General features: G+C 46.1%; 1 protein-coding gene across 3 annotated transcripts in view; it reads right to left on the reverse strand.

The window, feature by feature from the left end:
• TEX15 (testis expressed 15, meiosis and synapsis associated) overlaps window positions 1-21,138 on the reverse strand; it is a 53,708-nt gene that overhangs the window by 27,344 nt on the left and 5,226 nt on the right. For all 3 annotated transcript variants that reach the window (XM_069978122.1, XM_069978121.1, XM_069978124.1), the window contains 2 exons: window positions 9,016-9,071; window positions 1,968-2,069 (listed from right to left, as the gene is read on the reverse strand). In XM_069978122.1, coding sequence (XP_069834223.1) covers window positions 1,968-2,064 — 97 coding nt within the window. In that variant the 5' untranslated portion in view covers window positions 2,065-2,069; window positions 9,016-9,071. The remainder of the gene's footprint in view (window positions 1-1,967; window positions 2,070-9,015; window positions 9,072-21,138) is intronic.

The raw sequence follows: 21,138 nt of genomic DNA on the forward strand, positions 1-21,138 counted from the left end.
ATGCGTTCACACGTACAAGATCTGCAGCGGATTTTCTGAAGCAGACCAGCAGCAGATTTCATCTAAATAACTGAACAAAGCATCAAATCTGCACCATCAAATCTGCTGCAGATCTGCTGTGGATCCTGTACATGTGTACAGCGTTTTTAACGCTGCGTTTTTGGTGCGATTTTTACATGCAAGTTTTGATTTTCACATAAAAATCATGTAAAAATCAAAACGGGCATGTAAAAAATGCAGCGTTAAAAACGCAGCGATACGGTATGTGTAAAGGCACCCTAAGGCTATGTTCACACTACGTATATTTCCGGCCGTAGTGCGAACCGTGAATATACGCACGTAGTTTTGAGGTTGATGCGTTCCCTTGAAAGTATACGATATACGTATGAACTTAGGACCGGATCGTATACGGCGCCGTGAAAAAACAAGACCATTGTTTGAGGACGGAAATGTTCCAACTCACGGCCGTGGATTTCCATGCGGTCCCGTACGGAGTACTTATTTCAACCAAATTGAACTTGATTTTTCGATCCAAAAGTTTATGTGAGTTTTATTGGGCTGGGCAAAGATTTCCAAGTAAATGACCTGTTTCAGATCGCTTCGAAACAAGCTAGGGAAGCATAACTGTACTACGGGCGTATGTTCGCGGTTCGTACGCATCCGGCCGCATGTTGATTTTTCCCACGCCCGTAGTTTCAGCCGCACATGTACGCCGGCGTACGAAATGCTGCCGGAATCGTACGCAGTGTGAACATAGCCTCAGGGTGTTTTCGCACATACAGGATCTGCAGCAGATTTGATGGTGCAGATTTGATGCTGTGTTCAGTTATTTAATCCAGTGCTTCTCAAACTGTGAGGCGGGACTCACCAGTGAGGCGCGCCCTAGTTGTTGGTGAGGCCCAGCTGGGGAGCCAGTTTTCACAAAGTAACTATGATCTGTTTAGTTCTTTTGCTGTTTGCAAAAATCTCCATTACAACATTATTAATTTATTTTAAACTTGTTGTATTAGTATATAGAGCTTGGGAGACAGGTGACAGGCAGCCCTAGCATTATTTTAAGCTTTTAAATGGACTTTCACCACAGATGGTGAGGCCCAGGCACCCTCTTGGTCAGTCTGGTGAGGGCCAGGCATTGCCTTGGTCTGTTGGGTGAGGCTCCAGTAGAAAAAGTTTGAGAAGCACTGATTTAATCAAATCTGCTGCAGATCTGCACCATCAAATCTGTTGCAGATCCTGTGCATGTGAATGCACCCTTACACGGAGAGAAGTGTGGCCGGTGGCACATTATTTTTCAACATGTTAAAAGACAGAGATTAGACGAGAAAGCTATTACACTGGGAGATATCTGCTGATTTGGCAGATGATTTCTTAGTGTAATTAAGGCCCATTTACATTATTTTTCAAAAGTATTCTAAGGTATACAACGACTTCAACTGACAAAACATGGTCCACTGGTGTCCCTTTTCCCTAAAACTTGACATATACCAGCAAAAGCCCAAAAACATGACACAAATGGTACCTAAGAACCTTTAGGGTATGTTCACACTTACCGGATCAGCAGCAGATTTCATTTAATTAACTGAACACAGCATTAAATCTGCACCATCAAATCTGCTGCGGATCTGCTGCGGATCCTGTAGGTGTGAACGCACCTTTAGGGTATATTTACGTGTAGCAGATTTGTGGCAAATTTCTGTGACTGTCACATTCATCTGAATGGGGTTTACAGGAACCCATGTGCTTGCCACCAAAACAACCCCGGATTAGATGAAAGGAAGTAATTTTAGGTTACAGAACTTTCCGCAGCAAATCTGGCTCACATAAATGTATACTAATAACAGACCGTAGTCCTAACTGTGCGCATTTAAAGAACTCGTGATATCATTGTTCAGATTACAATCTGTCTGTGCCATAGCAAACATGGGGACATATACAACATAGTAGTATGTAAACTCCTGAATACTAACATTTGTCAACATTTCTTTTAATCTTAGGGATTGTGAAATTCTGAAGTTTATTTTCCACATGTTTTGCTCCAAAGGAAGTCTTGACTTGATCCTCCATGTTGTCTGCATAAAAAGACAAAAAATTTAAAAGAAATAAAATGCAGTGTGGGTTAGGATGACAATCAACCATGAAAGCAACTGCTTACAAGTATAATTTCTCTGAGGGAGCTGCAAGCCAAATAGTACTAAAGCTGTTGTAGCCCTACATAGTCCAAGTATACACATTAAAGGGAAACTATCGGCAGGTTAGCATCTAACCTGCTGTAACGTCCCTGCACAGGGTGCTGAGGATAAAGGCAATTTTCTTACCTTGCAGGGCTCCAGACTAAAAAATTTACCTAGGAGCCATTGGCTCCTAACCTGAAAAATTTAGGCGCCAAATAGAATATTTGGTCGCCAACATTTTAAAACATGTAAAATTAATGTTATGTTAAATGGGACTTACTGTGTGCAGAGGCCACAGCAGCATCCTCCTCCTTTAGATTCTTTCTTTTCTTAGTTTGAAAACGTTCAACATGGAAACTTGCAACTTGACAACCATATACAGTCTGACTCAGTACTTCAGCTTCACTTGGCTAGCCTTTTAATGAGGCTTACTCTTCTGAACTTGAACTTAAAAGCTTGCAACTTGACAACAATATACAGTCCACTAGAATGTGTGAGGTGGTCTACAAGTCAGGTTCTGAGTCAGTGTATATACATACAGACACTGAGGGAAGTGGTACTGTGCAGTGTATACACACACACACACGGAGGGAAGTGGTACTGTGCAGTGTATACACACACACACTGAGGGAAGTGGTACTGTGCAGTGTATACATACAGACACTGAGGGAAGTGGTACTGTGCAGTGTATACATACAGACACTGAGGGAAGTGGTACTGTGCAGTGTATATACACACACACACACACACACACACACACACTGAGGGAAGTGGTACTGTGCAGTCTATACATACACACCCCCCACCCCCCCGCACTGACTACCGCACCTGGCCGCCATCACAACAGACACACTACCAATCCCCCGCCCAGGCCGCGGTCCCCCCACACAGATTAGTGGCCGGCCGCCACCCCTGCCGTCCCTCCGGTTGTACTCACACACACTATCCACAATCTTGGTGGCGCTGGGGTGCACTTGAAGAACCGCCGGGTGAGGAGAGGCGGGAGAGAGGCGCTGGAGGAGTGTGGCGCCTCTGCGGGCGTCCGTCCAATGAATGAAGGACGTGCGGGATGACGTCACTGGAGAAGCGTGTCCCCGCACACGTCATCCAGCACGTCCGTCATTCATTGGACGGACGGCCGCAGAGGCGCCACGTGCTTCGGTGCAGCATGCGGAAGTCCTTAAAGAGACAGCCGCCGCCGGGGCCAGTCGCAAATGGCGCCCAGATTAATAAATCTGGGCGCCATTTGCAAGATATCAGTCGCATTGGCGACCATTTTGGTCGCCATCTGGAGCCCTGCCTTGGACCTTGGCGGAATTTTTGGGAACTTGGCAGTTTATGAGGTATGTAAATGAGGCTATTTGGTGCACTGCTGGCAGGACTACTACACACAGTGCACCAATTGCCCCCCACCAGCCCTCCTGCTAAATATTGAGGCGGCGCTCTCTAGTGATGGCACCAGATGAATATTCATTAGGCCAGCGGGCAGTAGTCCCGCCCCATTGCATCAAACCGCCTCATTTACATAACCAACAAACTACAAAGATCCCGAAAACGTTGCCGAGGAGCAAGGTAAGCAACTTACCTTAAACCTCATCGGCTCATGAGGTTCGGTGCATTGGACTACATATGCTTCTGATGATAGTTTCCCTTTAATGGCGACATACAGGCACATACCCTGACTGCAGGTGGCCTCTGTGCAAGAAGGAGATTGGCCGTCCTCAACCATTACTCATATTCTTCATATACATAACACACATGACATTGAGCACAAGCCTCTCACCCATTGAACAAATGCTATTTGAGTTAGTGCCACCATATTCATCTCCCCAGGAACACCCAGCTTTAGCTGGATTACATGATAAAGGACAACCTCCACACTAGTCTCCTGTACTATTTCACTAGCTGCAGAGGTGGAATGTCTGAACTTGTTTACATCAACCAGTTTATTTTATATGTATTTGTTCAAAGAATAGAAATCATGACTTTCTGTGCATGCAGGTAAAAATTGTTTACATACTGTACCTTTATTATACCAATGTAGTATTCACTGTCTGCACAGCAGTTAGGGCCCAGGGTCATCTGTTAACTAGGCTACACAATGCTCAGTCATGCAGCACTTTCTAGTAATCAGCTATTGGCCACACATCCCCTATTACATGGGGAGATGTGCAGCCAACTATCAATGATTTTTCATGGTGGGACGAACAGGACCTTTGAAGTGTGCACGGCAAAGACCACTGGGAAACATAGTCTGGCAGTGGTGTGATGGAGGACGAACACCAAGAGATACAAAGCAACAAGTTAACTGCATTGGCAGAGCGGAACAACAGGAAACCAAAAAAAGTGTCAGGGGGGAACATAGGTGAGAACATTGCACTTTTTGGCAGTATTTTACTTTTTTTTAAGTTGCTCAGAGTGCCTCTTTAATAGGACTCTTAAAGCGACTCTGTACCCACAATCTGACCCCCAAACCACTTGTACCTTCGGATAGCTGCTTTTAATCCAAGATCTGTCCTGGGGTCCGTTCGGCAGGTGATGCAGTTATTGTCCTAAAAAAACAACTTTTAAACTTGGAGCCCAATGGGTGTGGCTTAGAATATCTGTGCCCTAACTTTGCACTACCCCTCTGTCCCTCCTCCCCACCCTCCTCATCATTAGGAATGCCACTGGAACATTTTCTCCATGCTGAACATTGCACAGGTGCCTTAACGATCCAGCCCATGTGCCGGGCTGACACAGGTGAGGAATAGGAGACAATCTGCCTGGAGCATTCCTATTGATGAAGAGGGTGGGGAGGAGGGACAGAGAGCTTGTGCCAGTCTAATGCGTACACAATTTGGCCACGCCCGTTGGGCACAGGGCTGCAAGTTTAAAAGTTGTTTTTTAGGACAATAACTGCATCACCTGCCCAACGACACCGGGGCAGATCTTGGATTAAAAACAGCTATCCAAAGGTACAAGTGGTTTGGGGGGGGCGGTCAGATTGTGATGCTGAGATGCTGCTGTGGATCTGTTTAGATCTGTTGTATAATAAACTGCTATATGCATGTTGGATACCTTAACAGTTACCTTAATGGTGCGTTCACACCTACAGGATCTGCAGCAGATTTTCTGCAGCAGATTTCATTTAAATACCTGAACACAGCATCAAATCTGCTGCAGATCTGCTGCAGATCCTGTAGGTGTGAACGAACCCTAACGGAGAAGTCCGGCGAAAATGTTTATTAAAGTATTGTATTGCACCCCAAAAGTAATAAAAATCACTAATATACACTTATTACGGGAAATGCTTATAAAGTGCTTTTTTCCCTGCACTTACTACTGCATCAAGGCTTCAGTTCCTGGATAATATGGTGATGTCACAATCCGACTCCCAGATCTGTGCGGGCTGTGGCTGCCGGAGAGGATGATGGCAGAGGGAGGCTCAGTGTCCCTCCAGTGCCCTGTGTCCCTCAGTGCCCCCCTGTCATCATCCTGTCCAGCAGCCACAGCCCGCACAGCTCTGGGTGTCGGGTCGTGACATCACCATTTTATCCAGGAAGTGAAGCCTTGATGCAGTAGTAAGTGCAGGGAAAAAAGCACTTTTTGAATAACTGTAATTTGTATAACTTTTGGGGGGGGGGGGGGAATACAATATTTTAATAAAAATTTTCACCGGACTTCTGCTTTAATACCAGTTCATATGACGTTTAGTCCATCCAGTTTTTCTGTGATGTCTCATTTTTTCTCTAAACAGGCAACTAATGTACTGTAAAAATCATGGTGTGTAAGCAGAGTTATAATACAGGTTGTGAGACAGAGACAGGAAAAGCAGTTGAGCTATATTTTTACAGGATTAGGCCATGTTCACACAACGTATGTTTAGCATAAATCACGGCCAATGTTGTAATTTGCAACAACAAGAATGAATGGATCTCCGGCCGTACGGAAAACTAACATGTTCAATGAATAATGGCCGCAGAGAAAAGTCAGTTCATACAATGGAGCGTGTGGCTCCGGCCACACGCTCTATTGTGTGCAGGGGTGAATTTTAATGCGGGCGCACACGGGTCCGTCCGCATCCAATTCACCAAAAATGACGATCAGATCTTCAGTAACACCGGCTGTTCTGTGACCCGGCTGGGTCACAGAACACCCAGTGTTATACATAATGTGAACGTAGCCGTATGGCTTATTCCCACATTCTTTGCACAGTCAGTGTCCAATTGAGCTCCCGGCATCCTGTATCAGTACTCTACAAAGCCACCTTACATGATGCCGGCAGTTCCCATAATCCATTCCATTGCGCACATTCCATTGTACATACAGACATGGGCGAATAAGGCCTAACTATTTAGGGCCAGTTTGGCTTCTCAGTTTAGCCTTAGTAAGCCCAGGGGCTGGAGGTTAGCTCAGGGCTCCAGACTAAAAAATTTACCTGGGAGCCATTGGCTCCTAACCTGAAAAATTTAGGCGCCAAATAGAATATTTGGTCGCCAACATTTTAAACCATGTAAAATTAATGTTATGTTAAATGGGACTTACTGTGTGCAGAGGCCACGGCAGCCTCCTCCTCCTTTAGATTCTCTCTTTTCTTAGTTTGAAAATGTTCAACATGGAAACTTGCAACTTGACAACCATATACAGTCTGACTCAGTACTTCAGCTTCACTTGGCTAGCCTTTTAATGAGGCTTACTCTTCTGAACTTGAACTTAAAGGGAACCTGTCACCCCCGGTGACGGGGTGACAGGCTCCCAACCCCCCGTTAGAACCCCCTATACTCACCTCATCGCGCCGGGTCCCGCTTCTGAAGATGGTCGGGTCACGGAGATCTCAGCCGCTGCAGCCCGGCGTGCGCTGAGAGATGAGTCCAACGCTCATAGAGAATGACGGGAGAGTCCAGCGCTCCGTCATTCTCTATGAGTGTTGGACTCATCTCTCAGTGTGCGCGCCGGGCTGCAGCGGCTGAGATCTCCGTGACCTGACCACCTCCAGAAGCGGGACCCGGCGCGATGAGGTGAGTATAGGGGGTTCTAACGGGGGGTTGGGAGCCTGTCACCCCGGCACCGGGGGTGACAGGTTCCCTTTAAAAGCTTGCAACAGTCTATACATACTGAGCTAGACTTATGACTGCAGCCATAGTGACCCCCCACAAGATGTGTATATAGATAGATATATCTCTCACCTAGTGACTAATGCAAGTGACCCCCTACAATACAGACACCTGAGGGGCCCTGATAATAATAATAATTGTGCATATATCTATCTCCCAGTGTCTGCAGCCAGTTTGCCCTACACTTATAGATGGCCCCCTCCCCTTATAGATGACCCCCTCTACCCCCATTACAGATTCCCCCTCCTCCCCCCCATTATAGATGTTCCCTCTTCTCCCCCCCTTATAGATACCCCCTCCCCTTATAGATGACCCCCTCTACCCCCATTATAGATGCCCCCTCTTCCCCCCCATTATAGATGCCCCCTCCTCCCCCCCCATTATAGATGCCCCCTCCTCCTCCCCATTATAGATGCCCCCTCTTCTCCCCCCCTTATAGCTAGCCCCCTCTCCCCCCCTTGAAGATGGCCCCTCTTCTCCCCCCATTATAGATGCCCCCCCTTCTCTTCCCCCCATTATAGATGGCCCCTCTTCTCCCCCCATTATAGATGCCCCCCCTTCTCTTCCCCCCATTATAGATGGCACTCTCTTATCCCCCCATTATAGATGCCCCCCCTTTCCTCTATGCTAAGCAGTATTTAAAAAAAACAAACACACAAACTCACCTGACAACCCGCTCCCCCGGCGATCCTCTTCTTCTTCGGACGCTGTCCCCGGCTGATGCGCGGCTGCCGGGGGTGTCCCGTCCTATCCCCGGCAGCGCGGCGCATCAGTGAGCTCTCTGTACGCCGGGGCTGTGACTTCTGACACAGGAAGCGTCTCTGACGCGCGCTTCCTGTGCCGGAAGTCAGGGCCCCAGGCAGCTCACTGATGCGCCGTGCTGCCGGGGATAGGATGGGACACCCCCGGCAGCCGCGCATCAGCCGGGGATACTTAAAGAGACAGCGCGCCGCCGCCGGGGCCAGACGCAAATGGCGCCCAGATTAATAAATCTGGGCGCCATTTGCAAAATATCAGTCGCATTGGCGACCATTTTGGTCGCCATCTGGAGCCCTGTAGCTTGATGGCGGGCTAACTTAAGAGTATGTTCTCAATTAAATTATGCATTCACATGGCATTTTCATTGTGTTTCTGCATGTGTGAACACAGCCTCCATTATGTACCGTGACAAAATTCTGACACATTTTTGTCTCAGACAAATAGCAACTAACTACAGCTCAGCTTTCATGAACTGTGGTTAGTTGCTATCTGTCCAATATGTGTAAAACTTTTTCTCGGACAGATTAATTAATTTGGCCTATTATGTGCTACGAGAGGCTGTGAAGGTACAGAGCCTCTAGTGTGGAGGTTGCCAGTGCAAGGTGGGGCATGTTAGGCCTTTAGGAGTCAGGAGAAAGCTTGCGGTGGGGGACTTTCACATCATATGTGAAAATGGATGCCCAGATAAATTCCAGCAACAGTTGCATGGCTATTGGTGACCACATGGAGGGTTACCGCAATGTGGGAATGCAGCCTAGGAAATAAAGCTGGTTGTGGCCAGTTTGAAATGCACACTGCTTTGTTGGACTAAAGTATATGGTGTGCAACTCACACCCAAGAGATGCCTGTGAGCAAGTGACCTCCAAGACTGTTACAAAGCAATCTCAGAGAAATTGTAAGATTTCCTATTATATATGTAATAAAGAAGAACAATAAAAAGTGGACAATGCCTTTAATATTCACATTAATCATATAAAAAAATAACTTACCTGCCTCTCTTCTTTATACTGTCACTGGATATTGATCCATAACTGTTCACATTTTTCTACAAGAAAAAAGGTACAGTAATCGTTGAATATATAATGCAACAAAAGTAAATTTCAGATGGTTTTGGCAATAAAACCCATATCTGAATTCCAAGTGGAAACTCAAGGCTCAGATATACTTATTTATGTTGTCCCATTCCTTTTAAATAAAAAAAAACAAAAAAACATAAAGAACTGATATGTCAATTCTTGATCAAAAAACTGCTGAGAAGGTCATGTATGCAGGAAAACCAATAGAGACACTTTAAGGGTCCATTTAAACAGAAAAATTATCTGACAGATTATCTGCCAAAGATTTGAAGCCAAAGCCAAAAACAGACTATAAACAGAGATCAGATCATAAAGAAAAGCCTGAGATTCCTCCTCTTTTCAAATCCATTCCTGGCTTTGGCTTCCAATCTTTGGCAGATAATCTTTCCGTGTAAATGGGCCCTAATGCTACGTTTACACGGAGCGATTATCGGGCGAATTTTCGCGATAACGATCGAATTCGAACGATAATCATACGTGTAAACGCAGCAAACGATCGAACGACGAGCGAGAAATCGTCGTTCGCAATAAATTTGCAGATCGTTCCGTGTAAACAGTCGTCGCACAAAAGTCCCGCCGCCCCGCCCCCTGCTTATCCGCAGCCCCCTGCGCCGGCTCGATCGCCACTCCCGCCGCTCCGATCGCCCCCCCACCCCGCGCCCCTCCGATCTCCCCGCCGCCCCGGCCACGAGCATACGTTAATACGTTATCTGCTCGCATAGCAGGTCTTCCAAATCCCCGGCTCCCCTCTTCAGTGCATTGATTGGCTGTAGAGGTGAGTCGGGAATTTCAAACGGCTCCTCTTCAGCCAATCAGTGCTGCCGTGCATTGATTAGCTGAAGAGGGGAGTCGGGAATTTCAAACAGCTCCTCTTCAGTCAATCAGTGCTGAAAAGGAGCACTGAAGCGGGCGGGCCGGGCTGCGGGATCGCAAAACGATTTTTCCGTACGATATATCGTACCGTCTAAACAGTGATCGTTATTAAAAAAAAATCGTTACTCCGACATCGTTAGTCGTGCGATCGGGACAATATCGTCCCGTGTAAACCCAGCATTAGGCTATTTGATTGTAATTAAATCAGCGTCCTTTCTTTTTTGCTGCAGCGGCATTGCATTAAATTCAATGCAATGCCACCTGCTGTGTGCTGACATAATTATTTTAATGTCAGTTCTTACAGCGTCCGGAAACAATAGCTGTTCACACAATGTAAAGTACAGCCGGCGGCCATACTTTACATTGTAGTCAATGGTTAAAGGACAAGTGCCATGAAAAACTTTTTCCCAGTAATTGAAGCACATTACAAAGTTATATAACTCTGTAATGTGCTTCAATCACCTATCTGCCTCCCTTCCCTGTCTTTTCCCCCCTCCACCCCCCACCAGGAAGTGTCCTGACTCACACAGACCTGATTACTGTCGTCACAGTCACCAAGCTCTTCTCTCAGCTCCTTCTCCTGTTACACTAGCCTCCCCCCCTCCCCTGCCTTGTCAGGTGACAGCTTGCTCAGCTCCCATTGGCTGAACAACTGCAAGCCATCACTCTTCACATGTCATGCTTATCTTCCCTCAGACTGACTCTGGTACATAGGCAGCTCCCCCCTCCCCTCATACCCTCTCTCCTGCTGCCCTGGACTCAGTGAGTGAATTAGTCATGTCACTAGAGAAGATAAGCTGAGGAAGCAGAGTCACCTGACAAGGAGGGGGAGGGGGAGGCTGGTGTAACAGGACCTAGAGCAGCCCTCCTGCTGATGACTCATCCTCACAAAAAGGAGCTGCCTGGTGACGGTGAGGACAGTAATGAGGTCTGTGTGAGTCAGGACACTTCCTGGTGGGGGGTGGAGGGGGGAAAAGACAGGGAAGGGAGGCAGATAGATGATTGAAGCATATTACAGAGTTATATAACTTTGTAATGTGCTTTAATTACTGGGAAAATGTTTTTCATGGCACTTGTCCTTTAATTGATTTGCGAGCAGACCCAATGGTTCCTGCAATTCAATTGTGAAAAAAATAATGTTCCTGCAGCCGATACAGCAGTACTGCTGTGCTGAACACCGCCCACTGACTGGCAGCATAACACCGTCCGTTGCATACGTTATACTATGTAGGAACATAGCCTACATTCACACATTACATAGTTTTGTCCGTAACTGCAGATCCGCCATTACAGACCAAGTTAGGGCCTATTGATTTCAATTGGGCTGTTCAGACTTTCTATATATTTACGGATCCACAAACTGAAAAAATTACTGACAAGCTCTAGTACTTTGCAGTTGTAATTGCAGCACAGATTGTCCCATAGAAGTCTATGGGAGCATCCGTAGTTTTTGTGGACCTGTAATTTTTACGAATGAAACTTCCGTAACGTCTGCAAATAAGAAAAAAATATGGATGAGTAATCATTTTAAATCATTCCCACCTATTTAACTATCATCATCTTCTTTGCTGATCTGCAAAATATACGGTTTACGGATGCAATCCTAAAAAGTTAACTGCGGATGATTGCAGACATCATATACAGTCCTGAAAAACTACATGAAGTCCCGGTCCTCCGCTGAGATATCCCCGTCCGAAGCCACGGGCACGCTCACCAGATATGAGTCCGACGTCCATAGAGAATGACTGGAGCCGTCATTCTCTATGGGCGTCGGACTCATTTCCAGTGAGCGCGCGCGGCTTTGGACGGGGATATCTCAGCGCTGTGACCGGGTCAAGGAGCAGGACTTCATGAAAGCGGTAAGTATATTGGACTGCATCGGGGGGTGGGGGGTGGGGGGGTTGACAGGTTCCCTTTAAGGTCCTATTACATGGAACAATTATCGGCCGATAATCGTTTCGTGTAATAGAAGGCTACGATTACCCGATATGAACGATGTCAGCTGATTGTTGCAGTCGTTTGTCTTTTAACATGTTGAAAGATAAACGACCCATACACCAACGATCTGCTGCCGTCGGTCCGCGGTACAGAAGCCGCGGCAGCAGACTGCCGCTATCCCCTACTTGCTGCCCTACAGCCCCCCCTGTGCTCACCGGCTCACTGCCGCCGCGGGTATAGGCACGGCAGCAAGCAGGGAACGGGGAGCAAACGAGCGCTCATTTGCTCCACTAGTCGCAACGTGTAATAGGGGCTTTGGGTAGACTACTCACTTTTAGCAGTTTTAAATTCGCACCCTACATTACTAGCATGTATAAAGGGATTCCCTAGGGAATTGGTCACTCCTACTCCCTGGTCCTTTTTTCCTTTATGTCTACTGGTCCTTACAAACTTTGGTGTTTAGCTAGTATAAAGTCACTCATTTTCTTGAGTCTGGTGTCAGGTGTCAGGATCTTATTCCACTGGGAGACTGGAGATCTTTTCAGATGTCTCTCTTTGTCCTCCCTCAATAAGGGCCAGTTCACACAGAGTAAGGGTGGTATTACACGGGCCGATGGGGGCCCGATAATAGATCTGCTAGATCGTCGCTCGTTTACTGGACCTATTACACAGCCCGATAATCGTTAAACAAGGGCTGCAGGGACATCGTTGCCGATGTCCTTGCAGCCCTTGCTTAACTATATACAATACCCATCCACGTTCCAGGGCTGCTGCTGCGGTCTTCTTCTCCACGGGTCCCGCGCGCTCTAACTTCAGAGTGGCCTGTCAGCTGACAGGCCGCTCAGCCAATCACAGGCTGGGACCGCCGCAGCCTGTGATTGGCCGGGCGGCCTGTCAGCTGACAGGCCACTCTGAAGCTAGAGCGCGCAGGACCCGGGGAGAAGAATACCAAAGCTGCAGCCCTGGAACGTCAGTAGGTAATGTATATCATCAGTCGCCATAGCGGTGAAAATAGGTCAGAACCTAAATCAACGATCAGCCGATGATCGTTGTCATCGGCTGATCGTTGTATTTATTACACGGAACGATAATCGGCCAATCCCCCCCCCCCCCCCCGAATCCCTGCCGCGGGCGGATGGGGGTTGCCGCGGGCGGGGGAGGCGTTTACGGCGGGTCGGGAAGGTCCAGGGAGTGGAGGAGGGGGCAGCAGGAGGTCGGGGCATACCGGGGGCAGCGGCGGAAGGTGGTCTATGGGGGTGTCCGGGCCGGATTTCCGGACGAAAATAGGACCGGTTCTAAAAAATCCGGTCCTATTTTCCGGAACGGAAACCCTTCCGGAAAAATCCGGAAGGGTGTCCGTGTCCAATGAAAGTCTATGCCTCCGGAAATCTGTCCGGATTTCCGGACGTGTGAAGGGGGCCTTAAAGGACCTAAAATGTTTCTTAGTTCTGTGATATCCTAAATAATTGAAAACTGATATAGCACTATTGCAAGAAACCCACTTGCTGGAATGAAGAATTACTTTCTTCATTCAGGAATCAGGAATGTTTAATTAATCCATCTCATACTTTGCTTAAATGCACAACGGATACTGAGAGTGGGCTTATAAGGTTGCTGCTCGATACACGGTCAGGGAGAATAAGCATATAAAATGTATATGGCCTAAATCAGTGATTTTCAACCTTTTTTGAGCCGCGGCACACTTTTTATACTTAAAAAATCCCGGGGCACACCACCAACCAAAATGGCACTAAAACAGTACATATTATACATATAGGTAATAATATAGATTCTAAATGTATTTATACTCACTCAGTGTGAAACTTGGGCCTGTTTTCTTCTCCCCCCTGTGCTTCTCTCCACCATACTTCTCCCCCCTACTTCTCTCCACTATACTTCTCCCCCCTGCTTCTCTCCACCATACTTCTCCCCCCCCCCCCCCCATGCTTCTCTCCTGTGCTTCTCTCCCCTGTGCTTCTCTACCATCCCCAAGTTTCTCTCCCCATTGTTTTCTCCTGTTTCACAGGGGCACCATAGTTTAGGAAACTTTCCCCGCGGCACACCCGACCATGTGTTGCGGCACACTAGTGTGCCACGGCACACTGGTTGAAAATCACTGGCCTAAATAATAGAAAAATGCCTTTTCTACACAACCTAGAAAGTAGACTGTTGTAAGACTCAGAAACTAATGTTGTGATGTGTGGGGATTTAAACATTCCTGTCTTCATGCACATCAAGGACCAACACTCCCTCTAGACCAAAACAAAATCCCCCTCCTGTAATCTACTCTCCTGACTCTACAGACCTGATTAATACAGTAGGTGGCGATGTCATCATCCAACAGAAAGATAATTTATCCATTATTTTCATTCAAAAGCGGTGTGGTCACACATAGACCTACTATCTCGCCCATTACTCCAAAAAGCATCCCATAATTCATGAGATATTGATATTGGAACATGGCCCTGTCAGCATGTGCATCAGGGACAATTCTCAAAAAGGAAAAGCTATATTGTGGGGATACCTGTCCTATCTAGTAACCAGGGCTGTGGAGTCTGTAAGCCGCAGCTCCGTCTCCAACTTCTGAATTTTATCAGGGTCAAACTCTAACTCCAGACTCCAGCTCCTTCAAAAAATGGTCAATCAGACACCAGGGGAGTTATTTATCAATCTAGTGTAAAGTAAAACTGTATCAACAGCTTCTTCCTAAAGTTCTAGATTATCCTGGGCTAACTTCTGAGTAAATAAGGCAAAGATATAAAGCAAATTCTCCTCTTTGTGTGTTTGCAGTGGATGCAGCCAGTCTCCAGCCACCATGTCCTGAAGAACTTAAAGTGACTGTACCACCAGGCCCAGGCTGAAGCACTGGAGGCGGGCCGACCCACTCCCAGTGGGAAGAAACCCCAGCCCCTCCATGACGTGAATCCATTAGAATCAATGGAATCCTATCATTGAGGGGCGGGGGTTTCCTCCCACTAAGGATGTCGGCCCGCCTTCAGTGCTTCAGCCTGGGCCTGGTGGTACAGTCACTTTAACACTAGACTAGATGGTGCAGGTAATCTTTTCCTGCTGACAACCTTCTATGTTTCTAGTTAAAAATCCAACATACACAAAGAAAAACTGCTAACAATGCCAGATGTGATATAGAGGTAAAACATAGTGATGGAGAGGTTAGCCATAGTGATATAGGGGTAAACCATAGTGATATAGAGGTCAGACATAGGCCCAGATTTATCAGCTCCCTGTTAGCATCTGTGCTCCCGAATCATCGCAGCCTCACAGGAACTACCTGCACTGACTGCAGCTGTGTCCCATCTCACTCAATGATTGGCTGAGTGGGCGTTTCTGAGTGGGGCTGTGACATCATAGGATTGGGAGCCCAGTGGGGGACCAACAGCCATGACCCTGCACTGCAGGGGATGGTTCCCTCCCTAAACTTTCCTTCAACCTGCCCTCTACCTTCCCATTCTAAACTTGTCATGTCATAGCAATATATGATATACTTTATCATAGTGCAAAGCACCATGAATGCTGCATGTACGCTTCAATAAATATCAATGTTGGACCGCGACTTGGTGTAATTTTTTCATTTTGGCCCACTAAGTTTTTGAGTTTGACACCCCTCCTTTAGGGGAACCATGTGTGTGGCTGGACATCACAAGACAATATGTAGCAATAGGAAGAAACAAGATTCACTGGAACTCCAGCACTAACCCTTTATGAGGGACTGACTTGGAAGTCCAGTGAATGTGGGAAATGTAGATTTATTGCTGCAAATGATGTACAAACAAAAGTCTAATGACACATCATTTTTTGGGGTGCTGGATGGGGCAGTGTTGTGTGGTCCCAGGGTCATGGGGGAGTGGTATATAAAAAAATGTACAACAATAGTACAGTAATAAAAACAAACATCAAAGGGCAAACAAATGGTATCAATTTTATACTTAAAGGGAATCTGTGAGGTTTATGCTGACTTAGATGAGGGCAGCGAAAACTAGTGATATGAATGCTGAACAGAAAGGCGTATTACTTACATGATTTTGTTTAGCCATTTTGCTAATATGCAGGAGAATAGGATTCTTGCCACACCCCTCCATCCGCCCTCCAGCTGCTGATTTACAGTTGACTGCCTATACACTGCATGGATAGATAACTGCTAATCAGCAGCTGGTGGGCGGAGTTTTCTGCTTCTCATGAATACTAAGGGCTACTGAGCTCATGCACATAATGGAGAGGACTACTTATTGTTAATGTTATTCAGGAGGATAACTCTGGATTAGCTGCACTGAACAATGTAAGTGATACATCATTCTGTTTAGCTTCTCTGTCACTAGTTTATGCTACCCTTAAGGCCGTATTCCACGGCCGACTTTGAGGAGCAAACGAGCGCCGTGAGCTCTAGTTTGCTCCTTGTTCCCCGCTCGCTGCTGCTGCTTTTACACGCGGCTGCAGCGAGCGGGTAATCCGGGGAGGCTGCCCAAGTGATCACTGATCGTCCAGGCAGCCCATAGGATATAGCGGCGGTCTGCTGTTGCCACTCCTACTCCACGGAGCGGTGGCAGCAGATCGCTGCTATATAAGTCGTTTGTCTTTTATCATGTTGAAAGACAAACAACTTTGACGATCAGCCGACATCGTTCGTTGCCTCCTATTCCATGGGACAATTATCGGCTGTAACAGCAGATAATCGTTCTGTGAAATAGGGCCTTTAGACAACGCTGCATAAACCTGTTGACAGAGTGTCATGAAGGAAGTAAGCAAGCATTTAGGACATGCTAAAAATTGTGGGCGTACAGCCGACTCCCGTCACTGATCTTGTGGGCTCTGCTTCTGTAGCCCTCTCCTACTGTCAACCACATAAATGCAGCAGTCACAACAGTTCAGTCTCTTCCTTCCTGTGCACCACGGCTGTGGAGTCTGAGCTCCAGCTTAAAAAAATCTTTTAAAATTTAGTTTTCATATGAGTATTATAAATGTCCCTCATTAATATAGTTTATGTTCTATCAATGTTTTCCTACTATTAACCACATAAATACAGCAATCACTACAGTTCAGTCTCATCCTCCCTGTGCACCAGGGCTGTGGAGTCCGAGGCAGAGCTAGTTTTGCCTGGAGTCAAAGTTGGAGTCAGAAAAAATGTACTGACTCTGACTGAAAATCTTTTAAAATTTTAAAATTGAGTTTTTATATGAATATTATAAATATTCCTCATTTATTTATTTAAAAAAAAACAAAAAACAGAAAAACCCTTTATCACATACATTTAGTTTCCTTCATATATCAGTAATCTGTTCTCTATTTGGCAGCTTGTTTCTGAGTTGGAAGATTCCATTGTGTGGGGGGAGAGCTGTGCTGTTCTCTTCCTGGATGCTGGATGATTGTATATGAGCAGCAGTGTAATATGAAGATATCCTGTGTAATATAGAGAAGGAGGAGGAGAAGCCGTAAGTAGTGTAGCAGTAACGTCTGTCCTCAGTGTGGTGTGTGCTTTTCTTCAGTGTTCTATGGCTGCAGCAGGCTGAGTGTGTAAGCTATGGCTGCAGCAGGCTGTGTGTGTGCGCTATGGCTGCAGCAGGCTGTGTGTGTATGTGTGCTATGGCTGCAGCAGGCTGTGTGTGTGTGCTATGGCTGCAGCAGACTGTGTGTGTGTGCATGCTATGGCTGTAGCAGGTTGTGTGTGTGTGTCACTCCCTGACGAAGCTTGGAGAGCGAAACGGCGTTGGAGTGTGAGGTGGGGGACTAGTGGACTGGGACCTGAGTTATAGACTGGTAATTTCTTGTCATCCATATGGACTTGTCTGTTTACATGTGATTCTTATCAGCGTACTGTAGCAACTGGCACTGTCACTTTATTATGCACGTTATGCTGGATGAATGATAAATTTTACAACATTTTCTGGATGTACTAGCACTTTATAATAACCTGTCCCGGCAACTTGGTCTCCCACCTCCCCAGGTCTTGTTTTTAGTGTTGTTTTCTGTGATTGACTTAATAAACTTGTATTTGTTAATTAAAGCTTTTTGGATTTTATTAATCTTTATTTTGGGTTCCCCATGTGTATAATTGGTGTAGTTTTGTGTGTGTGTGTGCTCTATGGCTACAGCAGGCTGTGTGTGTGTGCGCGTGCTATGGCTGCAGAAGGCTGTGTGTGTGCGCTATGGCTGCAGCAGGCTGTGTGTGTGTGCTATGGCTGCAGCAGGCTGTGTGTGTGTGTGCGCTATGGCTGCAGCAGGCTGTGTGTGTGTGCACGCTATGGCTGTAGCAGGTTGTGTGTGTGTGTGTGCTCTATGGCTGCAGCAGGCTGTGTGTGTGTGTGTGCGCGTGCTATGGCTGCAGAAGGCTGTGTGTGTGCTATGGCAGCAGCAAGCTGTCTGTGTGCTATGGCTGCAGCGGGCTTTGTGCTTGCTATGACTGCAGCAGGCTGTGTGTGTGTGCTATAGCTGCAGCAGGCTGTGTGTGTGTTCCATGGCTGCAGCAGGCTGTGTGTGTACTATGGCTGAAGCAGGCTATGCGTGCAGGTGTGCGCTATGGTTGCAGCAGGGTGTGTGTATGTTTGTGCTATGGCTGGAACAGGCTGTGTGTGTGCTATGGCTGCAACAGGCTGTGTGTGTTTGTGTGTGCGTGCTAAGGCTGCAGCAGGCAGTGCGGACACTGAAAGAGAGCTGATAAATCTGTATCTATGGCTGACCCCTATATCACTATGGCTGACCCCTCTATATCAGTATGGCTGAACCCTATATTACTATGGCTGACCCCTCTATATCATTATGGCTGACCTATCACGATGTCTGACCCCTCTATGCCATTATGGCTGACGCCTCTATATCACTATGACTGACCCCTCTATATCACTATGGCTGACCCCTCCCTATCACTATGGCTGACCCCACTATATCACAGGTATCTGGCATTGTTAGCAGTTCTCCTTTGTGTATGGTGAATATTAGTTAGAAACATAGAGGATTGTCAGCAGGAAAAGACCACCTGCTCCATCTAGTCTAGTTCTGAGTTCTTCAGGACATGGAGGCTGGAGACTGGCTGCATCCACTGCACGCACACGCGTATACACACACACACACACACACACAGAGGAGAATCTGCTTTATATCTTTGCCTCATTCCATCAGAAGTCACCCCAAGATAATGTAGAACATTACACTGAAGCTTCTGAGACAAATATACTTTACACTACTTGGACAAATACATCCCCTGGTGTCTGACTGGCCATTTATGAAGGAGTCGGAGTCAGGAGTTGTAGTCGGTCCTGATAAAATTCAGCAGTCGGAGCTGCAGTTTACCGACTCCACAGCTTTGCTTTGTATAGGTGACGGAGGTTACTAACAATGCTTACAAATGTGTCCCATGCAGACAATAGGGTCTGGAGATGTTTATTGTGTCTGTCTATGAGGATTATGGTAAAGCATGTCACAAAATGTTGTTAAAAACAGCTCAGACAAGATGGCTGCCACCATAAATATGTGATAAAAAATAATCATATCATAAAATATAAGCATACTAGAAAAAAAAGATGTTTAAGTACCTTAAAAAAACAATTCAGGCAATACATTCCGCAATACGCAAAATATTTGTCATAGTGCATCCTTAATCCATATTTTTTGCAGACAGTGAGAAGGTCCCAATTAAAATGAATAGGCCCTAAAACTATGGAACGTGTGGATGTAACCTGTTGATTTATCAGACCAAGGTAATAAACTATCAAGCATTTTAGAAACAATACACCTGGGAGCCTCTGTTACACCCCTGGCTACTATGTCAAAACATTGGTGTCCCACAATCCCACCCACTGCTTCAGTCTAAACACCTATACGCTGCAGTTTATATAGATTACAATTTCTAAGGGTTTAAACAGCAGGGTACAGAGTTATGTCTAATCCTGGCTATTTTAACAGGACGCCATCTATATATTACAACTTCTGTGCCATCTCTGTGGCTCAACTGTACAATGAGGTGCAAGGAGCAAGTTAGTGTACAACACAATGTATAGGCTGGTCCTGGCAAGATTGGTCAAGCAGAAAAGGGATATACTCCTCCTGCTCCAATATGTTAAAAAAATTACAATTTTATTCAAAGGGGAAGTCCCATGAAAATAAAAGAATACAGACATGCAGTGGGTGCAGGAAAATGATAAACAATGCTAACTTACCCATGTGCATGGCCCTGTAGTGCCGCACCGGGGTCCCATTCAAAGCTACTGACTTGCAGCTTTCTTAGCTGCAATGTCACGTACCCGCTCAGCCAGTGACGGACAGCACACCGTGACAGTGTAGCTGAAAGAGAAGAGTATGTGACATACCTGGTTTCCAGCTGAAGATGACAGCTGGCGTCCGTTATTGGGGTTTTTCATTTTCTTGCGAGTTCCTTTTTAATCATGTTAAAATCACTCCATGGACAACTGCACTGGCACCACAGGAAGGAGCTGCAAATGCACATTGTCCCCAAAAACTGTTCCTGGTGCTCCTTCCCTACTGAGCCATGCTGTGTACCCAAATAGCAGTTTATGACCTCACACGGAATACTGTTGTAATTTTTATATATCATATCTAATAAATTCTATAAAAAGCCCCCTAGATTATTCGTTTAGGGGGTATAGTTTTACAAAATGGACTCTTTTAAGGGGTCTTTGTAATGTTTTGGCACCTCACTCTGCAAACCCAATATGGTACCTGAAAAAAACACTTTTGTAAAAAAAAAAACAAAAAAAAACAAAGGACCCGAAATGGGTGGTCCATCATTTCTGAGGCCTGTGTGCATGAAAAGGAGAGCACCAGTGCCACACTTGGGATTTTTCTAAAAACTGCAGATTAAGGCTATGTTCACACAACTTACTTTTTATGAAAAGAATGGCAATTGTTTTCCATCAAAACAACGGCCGTTCTTTTCATACAATGAAATGCATTGCAGTCAATGAAACAACGGCCGTTGTTTTCACACAATGCATTGACAATGGCCGTTGTTTGCTGCGGCCGTCAAAATAATGATGTAAATTATTTCCGGCCGTTGTCCATAGACTTAAATGCAATTTTTATTTTAAACAATGACCGTTGTTTTAAATGCCAAATAATGGCCGATGTTTATACGTTGTGTGAACATAGCCTTAGTGTAATAAATATTGATCAACACAAAGAAATCATTAGCAGTTGGCACTACAGTGATACCTTGGTTCTTGAACTAATTGGTTGAAGAGGGTAGTTTGAGAACCAAGA

The sequence above is a fragment of the Dendropsophus ebraccatus genome, chromosome 7, assembly GCF_027789765.1.
Source record: "Dendropsophus ebraccatus isolate aDenEbr1 chromosome 7, aDenEbr1.pat, whole genome shotgun sequence".
NCBI classification, from domain to species: Eukaryota; Metazoa; Chordata; class Amphibia; order Anura; family Hylidae; genus Dendropsophus; species Dendropsophus ebraccatus.